Below are 20,750 nucleotides of genomic sequence, written 5' to 3' on the forward strand. Positions count from 1 at the left end.
TGACAGAGCTTATGACTGAGGAAAGAGGAGGACGACGACTGCGACGACGACAATGACACAGACATGGCAGACTCAAACTGATTGATGCTGCTCATGACACTCTGCATAACCGCTGATGCCCTCAACGTAGACCGGCACTTCTGGAGCAGGGCTACAAGCACAGACTGGATGGAACAACTTCATCTTGCAAACTTGGGAAGGCCAGCAGTGGGTCCAGAACTTTGGCATGAAGAAAGCTACATTTCTGAAGTTTTGTGAACAGCTTGCCCCTACCCTCCAGCATAAACACCTGCATGAGGACAGCCCTGCTCGACCAAAAGTGAGTTCCTATAACCGTCTGGAAGCTGGCTACCCCAGACGGTCACAGTTTGGTGCTGGAAATCTGACTGCCTCAAAAACCTTCAGCACCACTTTTACCACAGTCAGAAATGTGGATTATCCCAAAGTAGTGGATATAAAAGATATTCCTGAAATAATTGCTGGCTTTGAGAGAATAGGGCAGACATGGGCAAACTACAGCCCACGGGACACATCCAGCCCGGCCCCTGAGCTCCTGGCTGGGGAGCCTAGTCCCCGGCCCCTTCCCTGCTGACCCCCGCTGGGGGGCACTCAGGGAGGAGGGGGCAGTTGGATGGGGCAGAGGTTGTGGGGGGGGCAGTCAGGGGCAGGGATGTGGATAGGGGTCAGGAGGGCAGTCAGGGGAGAGGGAGTGGGGGGGTTGAATAAGGGGGTGGGATCCGGGGGGCAGTTAGGGACGGGGGTCCAGGGAGGGGATGGTCAGGGGACGAGGAGCAGAGGGCTGCTGGATAGGGGGTGGGAGTCCCGGGGGGGCTGTCAGGGGGTGGGGGTGTGGATAGGGGTCGGGACAGTCAGGGGACAAGGAGCGGGGGGTTGGATGGGTTGGGGGTTCTGAGGGGGGCAGTCAGGGGGTGAAAAGTGGGAGGGGTTGGATAGGGGGTGGGGGCCAGGCTGTTTGGGGAGGCACAGCCTTCCCTACCCGGCCCTCTATACAGTAGCACAACCCCGATGTGGCCCTCAGGCCAAAGAGGTTGCCCACCCCTGGAATAGGGCTTCCCAACTGCACTTAGGCCACTGATGGGACTCACCTGCTCAGAGTCTGCCCTCCTCCAGGAGCTCTTGAGAACATAATCAAAAAGGGTACTGCTCCGTTGTTATGTTGTCCCTTGTGGATCACAGAGGTTAATTTATGAATGTCCACATGGGCTGCATTGGGAAAATTCATGATACCAGGGTTTTTTGCCAGTCGGAAACCTACATTCATGGTCAGGCTAGGACTATTGTCAAGAAATGACATTGTCAAAAATGGAGTTACTGTCCCCACCATTATTCTGGGGGACCCTGCTTACCCTCTTTTGCCTTGGCTTATGAAATCTTACCCTGAAGATGAGACGGCAAAAGAAGGTTTAATTACACTATAAGCAGGTGTAGAATGGTTGTTGGATGTGCTCTTGGCAGACTGAAATCCCACGGGAGATGTCTACAGACCCACTTGGATTCCAGTGTCATCAATGCTGTGCATAAAGATCGTGAAGAGCACAGCAAACCACAATAATGCGAAGCCAGAGGTGAGTCATTTCCCCATGAATGGAAACATGGCCATGAGGGACTGCTGAACTGGTACACTCGGTCAGAAAGTGCACCTACCAGAGCTGGAGATGGATGCACCCAGTCAATAGAAGGCAGTTTCCCGGAAGAACAATGTTTTTCAGCCTCTGCTGATGGAGAAACTTTTAGTTATGAAGAATAATGGAAAGAATGATCATTATTCCTTAAAACTTATTTTAAAGTGCCACAGACCTACTGCACCAGTTCTACTTAGGAGTTGCCTCTGCAAGTTTGTATAAAAAGACAACGCCTAAACTGAGGTTACCCCGAACAAAAAGGTCTGATACAGAGTTCTAAGTGTCTTTAGGGACCTATTAAAATTTAACTCAAACCAAATAATGAATTTACTTGCAAATTCTCAAGTTCATTCAGTATTCAAATAGTAACTTACTTTTCTGAAAATATACTTTTTCCTTACATAAAAGTAGCTGAATCCCCTGATTTAAGTGCAAAACGCATCTTAATCTAAACTATGGAGCCATGATCTGTGCCTCCATAATATTTACAGTATTAAGAGCCAAGAGTGTTCAGAAAGCATGTCATCACTCATCTGTAGCCTTCACTACTGTCACAGTAAGGATCTCAAGTTAATAAAGGCCACATAAATAGTGCTTTGTGCACAGCAGACATTAAATTATGTATTTAATGATAGTTTCCCCCTTCACCCCCAAAATAGAAACAATTGGCTCATTACCAGTTTGTTAATGTTAATCAGAGGAAACTTCAGTTTCTGGCATAAATTTAACTACAGTATAAGAGGTAATATTTAAGACACATCATGCCATACCACACAAACAAGAGCTGCCATATGTGAGGCATTGCTAAGCATGGTTTCTATTAAGATAGCTGATATACAGTAACTGGCTCCTTGCCAACCAACATGGAAGTGTTTAAAGAGGCCTGTTTAATCCAATTCTACAGCTTTGAAACAAAAATAAATTAAAGCACTGTAAGAACTGTTAGCGTGAAAAATTAAAGGCATATAAACGAGTGAAAAAATTGTCAGGGTAAGTGAATATAAAGATTATTTCAAGGAGATATCTTAACTGTAATTAGCAACATTTGGTATGTGTTAAGATGTGATTCAAAGCTGTGGCCAATTAGATACCCCCAAAATCTTGTAACAAAGCTGCAAATGTGTAAGTACAGCACAAATATTACTGCACATCAGTTTAGACAACGAAAACTAAAAAGATCTGATTCATATTTAGTTTCTGAGATACTGAAAAGTATACATCTATTAGTTCATGAAATTCTTGTTTCTGAACTGCCACTTTTCTTCCAAAGCATTATGGAAAATAGATGATGCATGCTCACTATTACTGTAAACACATGTTTAACATATTCCAGGAATAATTAAAAAGTTATAGCATTGTCTTAGGGATGCTACGGTTGAATACAGTGCCTAGTTTTCTGATTTTAAAAATAAAATGTTTAGGGATTTATAACTGCAATAAAAACTACTTTGGTATTGAAGCTTGGTATGCAAAAGTCTGAGCAGGACGAGGAAAATGTTTTTTACGTTTTCATAAAAAGTCAGGTTTCCTTCATTTTATGACTGACAGGTGCAACAAACACACCCATTCATTCACATATGCGCACACAAAATTTTTTCAGATGTTCTTGTAGGCTTTTCCTAGAAAGAAAAGGATTTTAAAATATGAAATTAAGCACACAGTTCAAACTCTGCTCTCAGACATACACGTGTGGTCAAACTGAATTTGGGGCAGAATTTGGCCCTTGCAGTGAGGTTCCATGCAGTGCTATAAGAGGCACAGAACAGAAATCAAGACCTAGGAGGTGAGGAGCGGAGGCATCTTTAAGCCCCCCTTAGCACCCTCCAAGTGGGGGCTGGTCTAGGGGCTGTAGTGGCCCCCAGCATAATTTAGCACAATTTGTTTTCATATTTGTTCTGAGAAAGTATAAGAACCAATATCCATAGATGAAAGGTACTGACTGGTCCTAATAAGACAGATAGTTTTTCACTCTATTTTTCCTAGCTTATCAGAACAAGAGTGCAAGTCTAATAATGTCAAAGGAGGTGCCCTATCATAGCTATATAGAGTGAATTTGGACAATGCTACTTAAAAAAAAAAAAAAAGCTATGGGAAGAGGGTTTTTCCATCCCTTATTTCTGCATAAACAAAGCACTGATGTTTTAAGTCCAGAAAAGTAACTATGGTTTATTTAAAAACTACTTATCCAATTACACTGTCAACCTTATAAGCAAAGCCAGAGGAAGTAGGTTTCATTTTTTTCTCCTAACATTTACTAGACGACTAGTAGTATACACAAGTCTAAATATACTACTAATACCAGCATGAACACTTATGAAGGAGCAGTAACTACTCTACAGTTTAGGCCAATGCTAACTATCCATTAAAGTCGGGGTTCAAACAACCTTCCTCCATCAGAGTTCCACCATAAAGAAACCTATCTTCCTGGAATTTTACATGCCGCATCACATCCCAGGGCAAACCATATTTTTAAGAAAGCTTGGGGAAAACTTCTAAAGCCAAATAAGTAGTATTAACAAGTTGTGCATTTGTGTCTTTTGACTTACAATACCTACACAGTTATGTGGCCTAGGGACACCAAGTTTGCTTTTTTTGCCTTCCTGAGAAGTATCTATTAATTTAGCATATTCATCTGAGGTTTTTCTTGAAGAGGGGTAATGTGGGAGTAACAAAAGATATAACAGCTTTATGATATACAATCTACACTAAGGCCTGGGCTACACTACAAAATTAGGTTGACATTAAGTCACCTTGTATGGCCTATTTGCATACATGCATACACTCAAATTTATCTCCAGCCAACCTAAGCACCCCATTAGAGTCACCAAAGTCGACCTACTAAGCTCAACAGTGCAAGTGTAAACACTGCATGACGTGTTGACCCTAATTGTCCTCCAGCAACTCTCCCACAATACACCACTTCCTCTGACAGAGACTGCTCTGTTCACAATTTTCAACTCCACTGCCAAGGGAATCACAGAAACCAGAAGCCACATATCTCTGTTTAAAACAGCATATTTTTGAAATGTCTTTTCCTGATTGCCCAACTTGTTGAGCACACCTAACAGCTCACTTTAGTTGGGTGCAACTGCCCAACTGACCAGGCTGGCTCCCCACACACACACACACACAAGCTGCCTTATTTCTTCCTGTGCAGGAGGACACTTTCCCACAACACTCTCTGATTAGTTCAGCTAGCGCCACTGCAGTGAAAAAGCTAGTGGCATACAGGCTCAGGACACCAGTAGCAACAGTTTCTGAGCATCACAAAGACACAGGAGTGGGATATCAGCTAAAAATCTATGCCCTCTGGAAAAACAGTGCCAAATATTCAGTGGCCTTGCCCTATGCCTATTCCAATGGAATAGGGACTGAAATTCTATAGCTTCATGCAACAGAAAATCCTTCCCCCATGTGGGCCATACTCGCTAGGGCTGGAGAGCGATGCTGGGTGGAGGCATTCCAAAGCTGAAACATCAATAAGCATTTCTTGTTAAAAGTGTTTCTGGGAAGAGGGGAAGGGAGTTTTGAAATCACTCTCCTTTTCCATTGTGACTGTAAGCCCAATGATACATCTTTTTATCAGCAGCTTCTGTCGTGGCAGCTCTGAGGAGTGTCCTTTCTCCAGCTGCAGATGCCTGACCCCGAGAAGCAGAAAGAAGAGAACATGTTCTCAGATCCCGCAAGCCAGCGATGCACTGAACCACGAACAAAGGGCTTGGAGGGCCAATATGGCCAACAGTGGGGAGAGGACAGGAAAAAGGCCCAGGAGCACCAGCAGAACATTTAGCAGGAAATGCATTTAGCAGGCATTATGGGTCTTCATGGGCAACAAACTCAAATACTGCAGACCCTGGTTCACCTACAGGCCCCAAAATCCCAGACCTTCTACCCTTTGCGCTCCTTGGAGAACTTCATGGTCACTGCTCGCTACACATACCACAGCTTCACATAAACCCATCGTGGTTCTCACAGGTGTATGTGTAACCACAATGAACTAAATTTATGCACTAAAATAGACATATATGTTTATTTCCTTTTATTTTAAATTTCCACCCTGTTAAAATGTAGTATAAAACATTGCCTGGTGGTTATTTTGCACATTGCTTTTCTTCACCATTTTTCCCACCTCAGTAAAGTTCTATTTTTGGATAACTGAATTATCTTTTAACGCACAAACACTGTAGAATGCATAGCAGTGGTCAAAGCAAACAGTATGTGTAAACGCACACCAAGCACTACAGAATTCATAGCTTCATGAAAACACCTAGTCATATTTATAAGCGTACAGTGAGCATGACAATTCTTAGCAGCACCCAAAACTCCAGGCCCAGAGAACACTACTGTGACTGATTGCTAAAGTGCTCTTTCAAAGCCTCCCTTAACCTCAGAGCTCCACATTGTGCTCTTGCAATAGCCTTGGTGTCTGTATGCTCAAAGTCAGCAGACAGCCACTCCACCCTTGAAGCAGCTACCCCCCCCCCCCCCCCAGCCTCACAAGATATTATGCAAGACACAAGAGGCAAATCCACTGGGATATTTTTCTCACTGAGATCCAGTCTAGTGAGTAACCACCACAAGCATCCCTTCAATCTAGCAAAAGCATATTCAACAGACACTCTGCACCTGCTGAGCCTGTAACTGAGTTTTCCTTGGTATTGTCAGCGTGTCCTGTGTATGGTTTCATGAGCCAGTGGAGCGCAAGGGGTAGGATGGTTCCCGCAGAATCACTAATAGTATTTCAATATCACCAATGGGTAATCCGACAATCAGGGAAGAATGTCCTTGCTTGCAGTTTTCTGGACAGTCCAGTATTCTTCAAGATGCGAAGATCATGCATCTTTCCTGACCGGTCCACACTGATATAGGCGAAGCACCCCCGGAGTGAGCCATCAACACTAGCATAACCATGGAAAAGTAGCCCTATCTATTGGCATACTCTGTAGATTTACACCTAGCAAGGTGGTCTGAGGCCAAAACAGGGATCTGCATGCCGTCTATTGCTCCACTGCGGTTTGGAAACCCCACTGCCCCAAATACATCCCTGTTTCCTACACGTTCTCCATGCAGGCAACAATTAGTGGCCCAAGATACTTGCATGACAGTGGCCCCCACTGTGGATTTTCCAACTCCAAAATGATTTCCCACTGATCGGTAGCAATCCAGCACCACAAGCTTGCAGAGTATAATTGGAACTGTCATTTGCTTTGCCACTGTCAATGCCGCTATCTGTCTGGCATCCATGTGCTGGAGGTCTGGAACAAGTTTCATCTGAAAGTTCTTCAACCAGTGCTCATCATCCCAAACCTGCATTACAATGTGATCCCACCAGTCAATGCTCGTTTCTCAAGCTCAGAAGCAGCATTTCACCATCTACAACTGCTCTGTGACCACCACCAACAAACCTGACTTGTTTTTTGCTATATTTCTCAGCAAACTGTCCTTGAAGACATCCTCACATCCACAGTTGTGGTACCTCCTGTGGCTCCACAAATATCAGAAGAATCCTGCATTTTGTATTTGTATCATTCAAGAAAACAGTTTAGAGCTCCACAGGCTCCATGCTTCTGTCATAGATTGCAGACATCAAATAGTGCTGTGCAGGCTTGTGGAGTTGGTTTTTTTTTGCTTGTGTGTTGTTTGTTTTTTTAAATGCACAAAAATTTTGGGTAGGGCCCTTCCAAATTCACTGTCCATTTTGGTCAATTTTAGTCATAAGATTTTAAAAATAGTCAATTTCACGGTTTCAGATGTTTACATATGAAATTTCATGGTGTTATAACCACGGGGGTACCAACCCAAAAGGGGGTCACAAAGCTATCATAGGGGATCACGGAACTCTCACTGCCTTCAGTGCCGTCACCAGTAGCAGTGCAGAAGTGAGGGTTGCAGAGCATGGAGGAGTTATCACTTTTGGGGGGTGCGCCCTATGGGTGGGTTACCACCCAGGGCCCAATGGTCAGAGAGGCACCATGGTCAGTCTCCCCCGCCAACACACACACAGAGCCAGCCCAAGGCTTCTTTAATCTCCAAGTGCTGGTGCTGAAGCCAGGGAGGGGCAAGGCTGGGGGTGGGGGGCTCCTACCATTCATCAGGCACATGCTGCTAGTCCCAGCCAGCTGGGCAGAGGAAGGACGGAACTTCCTCTTCCCCTAGACAGGCCGCTCCCAGGGCCGGGTCAAAACCCACCTCTGGAAACCTCACCCAGCTGCAGGAAGCTTCTGTGCTGCCTTCAGAGCTGGACTCCCAGCCAGCAGACACGGAGCTTCCTGGAGGTGGGTCTGACCCAGCTGCGGGAACAGCCTCTGCAGGGGAAGAGGAAGCCCCATCCCTCCCCAACCTGGCTGGCTGGGACTAGCAGCTGGAGCCTGGCGCATAATACAGTAACTCCTCACTTAACGTAGTTATGTTCCTGAAAAATGCAACTTTAAGTGAAACGATGTTAAACAAATCCAATTTTCCCATAAGATTTAATGTAAATGCAGGGGGTTAGGTTCCAAGGAAAATTTTTTTGGGCAGACAAGAGGCATTATATACTGTACAGTACTGTACTGTGGTGGGGAGGTGCCCCTGGCTTACCCCTGGGGCTCAGGGCTGGAGGTGCAGGGTCTGGGAGGGAGTCAGGGTGCAGGCGGGTGCTCAGGGTGGGTGTGCGGGGTCTGGGAGGGAGTTAGGGTGCGGTAGGGTGCTCAGGGTGGGGGGTGCGGGAGGGCGCTTAGGGCTGGGGCAGGCAGGAGGTGCAGAGCACTTACCTGGGGCAGCTCCTGTTTGGTGCAGGGGGTGTGCAGGTGGCTCTGCGCAGCACAGCACCACCCCCATGGCCGCGATTCTGGGAGCCACGCGCACACACACGCCCAGGCAGGCAGGGCCACCCCGAACGCAGAAGCTTTAGGGGCTGCAAGGCCCTGGGCTAAGGGGGCCCCGTCCCCTGGCCTGCAGCTCTAAAGCCCCTTTCAGAATGCGGCCCTTGCTTCAGTCAGCAGCCGGAGAGAAACGGCGCTAAAAGAGTAATATTTACAGGGAAAACAAACGTAACAGCTATTTGTTTGAAGAAAATTTTTTAAACTGATTAATCTTCAGTTTGCATTACAGCTAAGTACTTTGGACCTTAAAAAGATGACAGAAGATGCTATCCTAGATTTCTTTTTCAAAAAGAAAATAGCTAAAGGAATTAAAAGATTACATACTAGAAAGTAATCTGACACTTTCCACCCAAGGTATTTTAAGTAATAAATCTGAAACTACCAGTTATAAAACAAGGCACACTAACAGTGATAAAATGTACCATAGCTGCTGTTATAAATTAAGTGATTACCCTGGGATGGTATTGTGTGTGTTTTTGGGGAACACATCCTTTACTCCATTTTGAAACAGCAACATGCAGAGAAAAAATATTAAAAGATGCAGAAAGCACTAGTAATGTGTACTACCGGTAACTAGTAAAAATAAATAAATAAAAATTGTTAATTCTATAATGAAGACACTAAGAGCCATCTTACACCTACAGGGCTCTGTGCTTTAATACTACCATCCTCCACTATATGCTTCTGATTAACTGATGTTGGTTGAAGTACATTCTTAGAGGCCTGGCCAGAAGAAATTATCTGTACTCTTGTAAGGTATTCTCCAGGAGGCTACACAGAAGTGACTGCACAGCAGGGTAAGCCCATTCAGGCAGGAAGTAAATCCCCTGTGCAAGATCAAATGGGATGAGAGGGGGAGTACATCTGTAGCAGAAGGCAATGGAGCTGCTCAGAGGAAGAGGAGTTCATTTAAATAAACTCCTAATCTCTTGTGAACCACAATTCCCTATTTTGAGTCTGGTTTGCATCTCACACACCAATACCACTGGCATTCCCACAACCCAGTGACTGGATCAATTCCACTTTACCACAACCCAAACGAATAATAATAATAAAAAAAAAATCAACTGATCAAAAGTCCTGATAGCTATTTATTTTAAATTAAAATAAAAAAAAGTGACCAACCTTTAGTTTTAAGGTGGTTTTTTTTGGGGGGGGGGGGGGGGGGGGGGAAGATGGGGAGAGAGCAAGAGGGATTTTCCTGCTGGACATGGGCAACATTGCACATCTCTCAAGTCACATGACTGTCAGCAAGAAAAGAGGAAGACTCCTTTCAATCAGGAAAGCCACCTCTACCGCTGTTGAGGGAGAGTCCACTCTTCGGCACAACTTACACCATCTCTTCCCAAGTTCTATAAGGGAATCATCAAACAAGAAATCATCACACTCTGGCAATACAACCTCTTTAAAGTTTCCTCTGACTGTTGGACAAAGAGGAACCTTACCCTATTGGGTTGGGAGGGTAAGTATGAAGAGAGGAGGAATCACACGGAGTATCCATCTCCGAACAAATTATTCAAGAGTTCAATTGCCACACAGAGCCAATGGACTGGGCAGTTTGTAACAGCCTATGGGGACAAAGTCTTGAACAGGAGTATAACAACCCAGTGGGTGAGAATACTCTGGGAGTAGGCTAGTAGTCTTACTGGACCAGCAAAAACAAGGCAAATCTAGGCTGAACAGAGCACAAAAGAATCAGGAAAAAAAAAAAAAAAAAAAAACAATAATGTGATAGCACTTCCTCAAAAGAATTTCAGATTTAGCTGGCCCTGGAATCTATGGAGGTTTAAAGTAGATATAAATTTTAATAAGTACACATTAGGGTTTTAACACAATTGTTTTTAAACAGACAGTATTTATCCAGTAGGCTGCATAGCAAGTTAGTTTAAAGCACAGCCCATAAAATACTGGAAAGCTTAAAAAAATATGACAAGAGAAAAAATGTATAGGAAAATGAAGGGATTGTGACATGCACCAGCACAGTTGCCATAAAAGATCATTGCAGAGTGGGGAAGGTTATGGGACACTGAACTGATTTAAATGGGAAATTGTTGGGCTCTGGTTTCCAAACCATGGTCCAGAGAGAGCCAACTACTTATTTTGTGCTCGATCTCTCCTCCTTGTTTCAGCTACTAAATTCATATTGGGAAAAAAAGCTAAAAATACAATACATACTTTCCTAATATTACTTTTCCATGTAAGCAACTGCTGTAATTGCCACAGAGATGTTATTCTATTGTCAGGGGGAGGGGGAGGTGATCTACATGATCAGGAATAGGTAAGAGGTGTCCCATGAGATGCTGTCCTACTAAGAGACTGTCTAAACTATGTAAAAATTAGAGAAGGTGGGGATTGTTTTCTATACAACAGATATATAAAATCTTAAATTTAACGTGTGAGAAGTTTGAGCACTGCCCTAGCTTGTTACAATATCTACTGCAGGCAGTATTACCAGGAATTAAGATTTATCTGTAGGGGAAAAAATATAAACCAAATTGTAGAGATTTCCTCCCCCCCTCCCCTTTTTTCTTTTCTTTTTTGAGAATTCAAACTTTGTAATGAAATCTTAAAAGTGTTTAGGCCTCTAAAATACAGAGATCCATAGTCTCTCTGTTCTACTTACACGACTTGCCTTGATAGTAATTCACATTCTGCACAATATATGGAGATATACCTATCTCAGAACTGGAAGGGACCCCAAAAGGTCATTGAGTCTAGCCAGCCCCCTGCCTTCACTAGCAGGACCAAGTACTGATTTTGCCCCAGATCCCCAAGTGGCCCCCTCAAGGATTGAACTCACAACCCTGGGTTTAGCAGGCCAATGCTCAAGCCACTGAGCTATCCCCCTCTCAAGGGGAGAACAAGGGCCCAAAAGAAACTTTCAGTTTTTGATACTGACAAGGCAATATACCAGATTCTTCATGAGATATGGCTCTTTGTAAATGGTAATGATGGCACACTTTCCCCTCCCCGCAGCTTGGCTTCGGTTACTATCCAAGACATTTGATATATTACACACACACACACACACACACAGAGGGTATGATCCAAAGTTTATTAAGGTGAGTGGGATTCTTTCCATAGGACTGAACCAAGGCCCACTGAATATAGAATACACTAATACCTATTAAAGCATGGAACTTAGGTTTCATATACTCCTAAATCCACCTTTACAGGACCTCCGAAATCCATTGCTTTTATGTCTGATGTGTACATGCAAGAGCTTATCTATACCCATGTTCTCACCAGCACAAAATTCTCTGACATAAAAAAGACTTTTGCCCTGGGTAAGGACTGCTGGATATAACATCACACATTCCCATGTAAAAAAATCGAATACAATTTTAAATTTGTAAGTGCTCACAAGCAGTAAACTATATCACACAAAATAACTCATTTTAAATGTCTTGTTGCTAAAATACCCAAAGGCCATGGTAGTCCATATACTATGGAATTTCAGTTTTGAAAGCAACTTTCTGTACTTCTATGACTCACAAAGCTATCTGAAATCACCAACTCCTATTGCTCTCAGATTTTCATATGCACAAAACTGACTAAATTTCTCAGTTTTGGAAAGAAATGTTTCAAGTTGCCACAGTAATTGTCTGCTAATTATCGAGGAACACATATATGTCAGTAACATAGGTTTCTCTAAAACAAGCAGATTTTCACAAATATGCTATGTAAGTTTAAATAAGTTTAGGCTTGCAAATGATGAAGTGGTCTTAGCAATTTGGTTGGTGGTGCTCTTCCTCCTGAATTAATACTGAGACTCTATCTACCCTATCATAGCTTAAAGGGGCACTACTGTACTAGCGGGTTTTTGGATGTGACGTAAAAATCAAGGTCCTGACCATCTGTGGTGAACCAAAGATCCCATGGCATTTCATATATGAATAGGGCTGTCCTATCCCCTAGCCCCCCAAATACTAGCCAAATTCCAATTCAGGTAACTTTAGCCTAATATATCACTATATTTTCATCTGTATAAAGTATTCTACACTTAGAGATCCTAAGCTATTTGATATAGCTCTCATGCCTTGTTAAATAGTTGACAGTTTCACTTCACACCTGGCTGCATTTGAATTGAGGGGGGGAGGGAGAATTAGAAAAAATAAAAACAGATGTGTACACACATCTATAGCCCAATCTTGCCATGTATGTGTGTAAAACTCCCATTGGAAAAAAAAAAATCAATGGGAGTGTACCTGCATGTGGACTGGGACTGGAGTGGTAATTAGTACAAACAGTTTATAAAAACCATCTGAGACCCATTTGGAGGAAAACTGATACCTATATCCTATTCAATATTTATCTTTAGCACATGTTCTGTAAGAATGAGCTGAGTTTCTACAAGAAATCAAGTATTTTAGGATAAGAAATACTCTCTTACAACCTATCTTTCTTCATCATATTGAGGAATCATCCCTGGCTGGTATATTGATTTTGTAATGTTTAAATATAATAGAAAATAAGTAAAATTTAGAAAAAACACACTAGACTGTCACCACAGTATAAAACTAAATGAAGTGATTTCTTATTGACTATAAAAATACATTTGCCAATAGTAAAGTTACTAAATGATTATCTATCGAGATCACAACACGAAATACATTGAAGGACCAGACACTAAGTTAAATGTAATTCTTTCATTTTGCAAGACAGATTGCCTCCATCATGTATTGGATTTCAATGGTACTTTGTCATTAGTCCAACAAATTCAGAGAACAGTAAATCCCCAGTTCACACATTTTCTGTACGAGTTGCTAAAAGAGGTTTCCACTAAGCTCATTAGTGATGACTTTACACTTGCTTTAAAAAATTATTATATATAGCAGTACCTAGTGTACTAAAATGATTGCTTTGTTATAAGAGAAAGGATTCAGAAAACTAAAACAAATATGTCTGTTCTAAAAATTGCAAGCCTTTTAGATTCCGTTCAAAGTGCTCTTTCTTCATTTATGCATTTTTGTGTAGACTGGAATTTTATATTTACCTCAGCAAATCAGTCCACTAATAAGCAGTTATCAACACCCAAGTAAAGACCTGCCATTTGAAACAGCTTTGATGTGACTGAAGACTCACAGTCATAAGTATGACAGAACAGCTTAGCTATTAAAATGTTTTATCTAGCAAAGCAATGTTCATCCTAATTGACTGAAATACTCTTTGAACACTATTATTGCAAGGCCACTTCCCTGCACAGTACTTTCATATGTAACTACCTGAATTACATCCTGCGATCCAGCACAACTATATCAAATCTTCTTATAACGTTTTCTTACACACATACTTTTGTCAAGCGACCAAAACAATAAAGCCCACTGTTATTTTTACTACCAGTTCCTTAGTTAATTTGATACTGAAATGTACTGGGATTCATCATAGGACCTAATCACATCAGCCACACTATCAGAGGCTCATTCACCTGCACATCTACCAATGTGATATATGCCATCATGAGCCAGCAATGACCCTCTGCCATGTACATTGGCCAAACCGGACAGTCTCTACCCAAAAGAATAAATGGACACAAATCTGACATCAAGAATTACAACATTCAAAAACCAGTCGGAAAACACTTCAACCTCCCTGGTCACTCTATTACAGACCTAAAAGTAGCAATTATTCAACAAAAACACTTCAAAAACAGACTCCAATGAGAAACTGCAGAACTGGAATTAATTTGCAAAATGGACACCATTAAATTAGGCTTGAATAAAGACTGGGAGTGAATGAGTCATTACACAAACTAAACTATTTCCCCATGCTAATTTTCCCCCTACTGTTACTCACCTTGTCAACTGTTTGAAATGGGCAATCCTGATTATCACTACAAAAGTTTTTTTTTCCTCCTGCTAATAACAGCCCGCCTTATTCTATTAGTCTCATTTGAGTTGGTATGGCAACACCCATTTCTTCATGTTCTCTGTATATATATAATTTTCCTACTGTATTTTCCACTGCATGCATCTGATGAAGTGGGCTGTAGTCCACGAAAGCTTATGCTCAAATAAATTTGTTAGTCTCTAAGGTGCCACAAGTACTCCTCATTCTTTTTATTATAAAAACTGCATGCCATCAGCTACTTCTATAGCAGGGGTAGGCAACCCATAGCACACGTGCCGAAGGTAGCACGCAAGCTGATTTTCAGTGGCACTCACACTGCCCAGGTCCTGGCCATCAGTCCAGAGGGCTCTGCATTTTAATTTAATTTTAAATGAAGCTTCTTAAACATTTTAAAAACCTTATTTACTTTGCATACAACAATAGTTTAGTTATATATTATAGACTTATAGAAAGAGACCTTCTAAAAACATTAAAATGTATTACTGGCACGCGAAACCTTAAATTAGGGTGAATAAAGAAAGACACGGCACAACACTTCTGAAAGGTTGTTGACCCCTGTTCTATAGTGTTGTAAAAAGAAAGTTTGAGAGACTGGACCCTTATCACATGCAACACTGGAAATCAGTTGGCCAAATTGGATGAGAACTATTCATCCATCTATTAGTCTGACTTCCCATTACAAGAGGTACTATTCTGGGGCTCCTTTAAGTACTGCTGCACAACTCTGGCATAATTCCAATATGACCGTTATGTCAAGCTGCCAGATAAGAATTCTGGGGCAGCCATCTGAAAACTACTTTACAAAATCTGAGCTACAAGGTAACAGGGTTTTCTTTGCCTACAGCATTACTAATTTTAAAGCAAGTTTTAACTCTCCATAAATAAACATAACTGACAGAAAGGCAAAGCATAAAGTCATAAAAAATGTTTGATAGCCAACTCCACTTCATTAAGTTTCCTCTGAAATAAAATTTAAAAAAAAAAAAAAAAAAAAAGGGAAAAAGACCAAGTTCTGCAATATTTGTACTTAACATTTTTCTCAAAGTTATCAATTTGTAAGGAAGAGTCAAACACACTAATAACATTCACCGAAAAAATATTTTCCAGGATTGTAAACAAAATGCTACTGATCTGACTTTTATCCTGTATCTAATAATTTCGCCTACATTTCATTAGTGCTGTATTTTTAGCAAACCTCTCCTGATCACCACTGCTATCATTTAAGTGATAACAAATTTTTGCATCTACAAACAATGGTATCTACAGTCCTTTATGTCAAAAATCACCAAATTAAGTATTTACCTTGAAGGAAAAACTGAAATTTACCTCTGGTCCTCTATGTAATTTCCATATGCATTTCAAATTAATAAAATCCATGTAAACTTACCTACAGTTTGGAGGAGGGTCTAATGTAATTTCTGCAAGTTCTTTCTGAATTCTTAAGAGAAAAGAAAAAGAAGATATAAAGCCAATACTTTTTCTTAAATGGATTTCCTCCAACTTTATGAAAAATATCTAATGTAGTTAATACTAAGATATATAGTTAGTTCTCATCTGTAATGGAAAGTTGATGTCAAAGTTTCATAAAACTGCTTAACAAAATATGTGACAAAAGTCAGGCTGCAGTGTGTGTGTGTGTGTGTGTGTGTGTGTTAAGTTTTTAATTTTAAATTCACCCAGTTCTGTTGGGAGTAAATTTGGTCCTTTATATGTTTGAACCCAACCAAATGTACATAAACACTTATTTTTTTTTGGTGTGTGGTGGCATTACATTTCTTTATCTTCTGCACATGTGCTGGGCCAAACCATTCCTCTTCCCCCAAATGAATTTAAAAGTGTAAAGCAGAAGTCTACCCATCAGTTTAGGAATCACCACCAGTTTAGATGAGAAAATTCCTATAGATTTGGCAGGGTAGCATGCCACCCATAGAGGCTCTCCAGACCACACACCCTGTAAACCTAGTCACGTCCATCCAAAACGTGACTACAAAAGGTGTTCAACCACAGCCTGGAGAGTTTTCTGCAGCATCCAGGGGTAAAAAGGAATAATTCAACATTACTGAATGCTCTCCCCTCTTCCAAAGATCTGGACTAAAGAAGCAGGTATCCATTGCTTTTTATCACCTCAATGAAGAAAACTGGAGTGACCAAATTACCTTTCCCCAGGATACATGCTAAATCTTAGCCACAGAGCTCAAGCCTGGCCTAAGGCACATGTGTATCTTGTTATAAGCTGCCACCACATATTCTATACACAAGCATGAGTAAAGAAATTGATTTCCCCAAGGTAAACATTCAGGTATATTAGAGCACTTAAGATAAAAATAAGCAATTTATTCTAATTCTAAACATAATATTAAGGTCTAAATGCAGTCCTGGATGTGGAAGATAATCTCAAATACCCAGATTCTTAAAAGTATTTAGGCATTGGTGCACTTATCACCACAACTCCTAGGAGCTTTAGTAACAAATCTCATTTTCAAACAACACATTTCAATTCCATCAACAGTGTCTATATCCCTTTTGAAAATGAGATTGAGATTTCTAAAACAGTTAGGCAATGCTCAGCACAGCAATGACTAAATACCTTTTTAAAAACTGGGCCAAAGCCACTATCAATACTCCCCTTGTTCCATTAAGAATGCATTTTGTGATTCATTTGTTTGTTTGTAGCCTATGAAGGTAAAGGAACCAGCCAAAAATAAAATGCTACCTCCTATATTAGTCCTATTCTCAAATAACTTGGCGAGGATGCGTGTGCACGTGTGTATATGGGGACAGTCTCTACACAAAAGAATAAATGGACACAAATCAGACATCAAGAATTACAACATTCAAAAACCAGTCGGAAAACACTTCAACCTCCCTGGTCACTCTTACAGACCTAAAAGTAGCAATTATTCAACACTTCAAAAACAGACTCCAACGAGAAACTGCGGGGAAATTTGCAAGATGCTTCTGCGCAGGGAGAGAAATGAAATAGGTTTGATGATTCCAATTGCTAGAGAATGTAAATACTTCACTATATTATGTATTTCAGTATATTTCAATAGACAGTATCTACCTCAATTAAAAACCGTGAATTAAAATTTCTTAACTGATATTTGGAAAAAAGTAATTAGAGAAATGCAAAAAAAAAAAAAATCCACTTTAAAAAAAAAGAAAATATCAGAAGTTTAAGTGGGTCAACATACCAAACACTACCATTTTTTTTAAAAAAATATTTGCTAGACATCTCTCTCTCACCTTCTCCCCACCTTTAAGTATTAAAAGTGTACTTGTTTTACTTTTATCCCCTAAAAAAAAAAATGTTCAATACTTAAAATATCCTTTTTCCAGTTCAAAATTATATAAAATCCTATTTTGCTTACGAAATTTACACATTCCCTCATTTAGATCACGTGAACGCTTACGGAACATAGAAATCTCCTTCAGTTTTGTGGTGTATGTATTTTTCTGTCTGGCAAGTTTCAGAATGGCACTGAAAATGCACCACATCTGGGACTACACCAGGGTGGGCAAATTTTTTGGCCCAAGGGCCACATCTAGGAATAGAAATTGTATGGCAGGCCATGAATGCTCACAAAATTGGGGTTTGGATGCGGGAGTGAGGGCGGGCTCTGGTTGGGGCCCGAAATGAGGAGTTCAGGGTGCGGGAAGGGGCTCCAGGCTGGGCCGGGAGGATGGGATGCGGGATAAAGGCTCCAGCTGGGGATGTGGGCTCTGGGGTGGGGCTGGGGATGAGGAATTTGGGATGCAGAAGGGTGTTCTGGACTGGTACTGAGGGGTTCATCAGGCAGAAGAGGGGGATCAGGGCTGGGGCAGGGGTGAAAGAAGGAGTGCAGGCTCTGGCTGCAGATACAAGCTCTGTGGTGGGGCTGGAGAGGAGGGGTTTGGGATATAGGAGGGTGCTCCGGGCTGGGACCGAGGGCTTTGAAGGGTGGGAGGGGAGATCAGGGCTGGGACAGGGGGTTGGGACATGGGGGGAGGCTCAGGGGTGCAGGCTCTGGACGGCGCTTACCTCAAGCAACTCCCGAAAGCAGTGGCATGTCCCTTCTCCAGCTCCAATGTGGAGGTGCGGCCAGGCAGCTCTACACACTGCCCTGTCCGCAGGCACCACCCATGCAGGCTCCCATTGGCCATGGTTCTCAGCCAATGGGAGCTGCAGGGGCAGCGCTTTGAGTGGAAGCAGCATGAAGAGCATAGCGCCCTGGATGCCCCTACACTAGGAGACAGAGGGGGGCTATGCCGCTGCTTTCGGGAGCTGTGTGGAGTGGCCCCCCACCCTGCTCCCCGCTGGAGCGGGGCAAGCCCCAGACCCTGCTCCCCAGCAAGAGCTCGAGGGCCAGATTAAAATGGCTGGTGGGCTGTAGTTTGCCAATCCCTGGACTACATCCTCACTTTGAGCACCTATATACAGCAGCTGATACCTGATCATATCATGAGGTGTATGAAACATCAAGAGGAGAATGAGAACAGACATTGCCCCATGTCCTAAACTACAAATCTTCCATTTTCAGTATCCTTCCACATCTAACCTCCTCCCCTTCTTTCCAGAACGAAGAGGGCAAGTTGTGGATGTCTCTCCTGCCCTCACCTCGTATCAGGCCCTAGTACAATGATTAGGGTCTTCAGATTGATGTCGATAGATCTGATTTTTTTAAAAGATGCTGTTAGGACAAACATGGAAATATTTGTCTTAACTGCTATTTGTTTTGCTTGCCCCTAAAAGATGAGCAGAAGCAAGAATTTCATTGGGGATGAGGTGGAGGAAGAAATCACAGTACCTTGCACAGCTAGCCACAAAAATGAAACTGCATGCTACCTTGTATTTAAGTCCTGAACATGTGTTACAGTAGCAAACGTTTGAAATATAAATACCGACTGTATTTGTATTTTATTGTTGAAATTGCATGTAAGTGATCAGATCATGTCCCCAAAGTCCCTATATTAATGGTCTCCTACATGTAGATCACCCTTACTACACACAGACCGTGGTAGTGCTGCTAATACTCTTACTGTCTCCCCGGTGAACTCATTTAAGAAACAGGCAATGGAGGGGAGGCACATCATTCCTTGTTCACGATAAACACACAGAGTTAGTAAAGGATATACAGACTCTAGCAGTATATCCTATTCTGCAGGGACCCTTCAATGGTAGGAAACCCTAGTAGCATGGCTTCAGTGGAGCTACAACACCTGAGAGTGGAGTGGATAATCCAGAGACACCAGAGGCACAGGAACCAATACACAGATTGCTGTAGCCTCTGAAGTATCCCTCAGAAACCACACGGTTTCCTTCCTCCCCTTTGGCAACTATCCCCATGGATTTTGTTGCCAACAGATTTTCTGCCCAAAATGTATTTATATTAAGCAATGCCAGGCTATATTATATAATAAAAAATGAAAATATACATTTGTTTTATTTTTATTAAGTACTATTATGTTATTTAACTGGTGAGAGAGAAGCATGTTCTAGTAGTCAGAATCCAGGACTGGGTACCAGGAACACCCAATTTGCAATGTCACTCAGATGCTCCTTTTATGGTCTTAGAAAAGTCACAACCTCTCTCTCCGTGTTCCCCCATTTTACAGATGTGGAAAATACTGATCAAGCCTGAAAGGATTAGCTAATCTAGGTCAAGCTTTTTCAAAATTAAAAGTGCTGTCAAATATTAATAAATATGAGGCTGTGGGGAACTATTGCTGTAATACTAGCAGGATTGCTTGCTGTCACTTGTAAAGTAAGGACTCTAGCATTTTTATGAGGAAAATATTGAGGACTGAATACATTAGAGAGGCTCAGGTCCTGCTATTTATTGGCATGTAGTCATTTTCCCTAGAAGCTCATTTTATCGCTTCCATTTTTCTGGGTTATGTGCCTCCCTTCACATAAACATTAGGCAACCCAAAAACCCAGATTGGAGAAAATTTAGACCACATTTTAAAACAGGGCAAACCCTATTATATATTTCACTCTTTCAAAAGTTGTGACAGAATAGGGTCCTTGGAAATTGAACTAAGAATGACTGTTGAAGCAGAAGAACAGAATATATTAGGAATACTTATAAATGCCAACTTAAAAAAAAATCATGGAGTTGTTTTCCTTTTTCAGTATTTTGTCTGTCATTTTTGGCTTATCAAGTAGAATACTTGTTGCCAAATTTATTTAAAATACTATTATATTATGGCAACCCTCTCTGTTATTTAGAAAGGTTATGGATGGCCCACTTCTCTATGATTGTATTTCAACAAACAAAATATCTATGACTTAGTTGATGTTTTAATAGCTTTCCAGGAACAAAAGGCTACATAATTCAGTTTCATAAATTCACAGTTCAACATAAAAATTTGCAGACCAAAGACAAAATGACAGGTTTTAAACTAGCAACCT

General features: G+C 41.7%; 1 protein-coding gene across 1 annotated transcript in view; it reads right to left on the minus strand.

Annotated features, from left to right (window-relative positions):
• LOC128832509 (ubiquitin-conjugating enzyme E2 E2) overlaps positions 1–20,750 on the minus strand; it is a 307,401-nt gene that overhangs the window by 275,634 nt on the left and 11,017 nt on the right. Inside the window, exon 3 of the mRNA XM_054019974.1 lies at positions 15,744–15,794. Coding sequence (XP_053875949.1) covers positions 15,744–15,794 — 51 coding nt within the window. The remainder of the gene's footprint in view (positions 1–15,743; positions 15,795–20,750) is intronic.

Source organism: Malaclemys terrapin, chromosome 2 (assembly GCF_027887155.1).
Source record: "Malaclemys terrapin pileata isolate rMalTer1 chromosome 2, rMalTer1.hap1, whole genome shotgun sequence".
Taxonomy (NCBI): domain Eukaryota; kingdom Metazoa; phylum Chordata; order Testudines; family Emydidae; genus Malaclemys; species Malaclemys terrapin.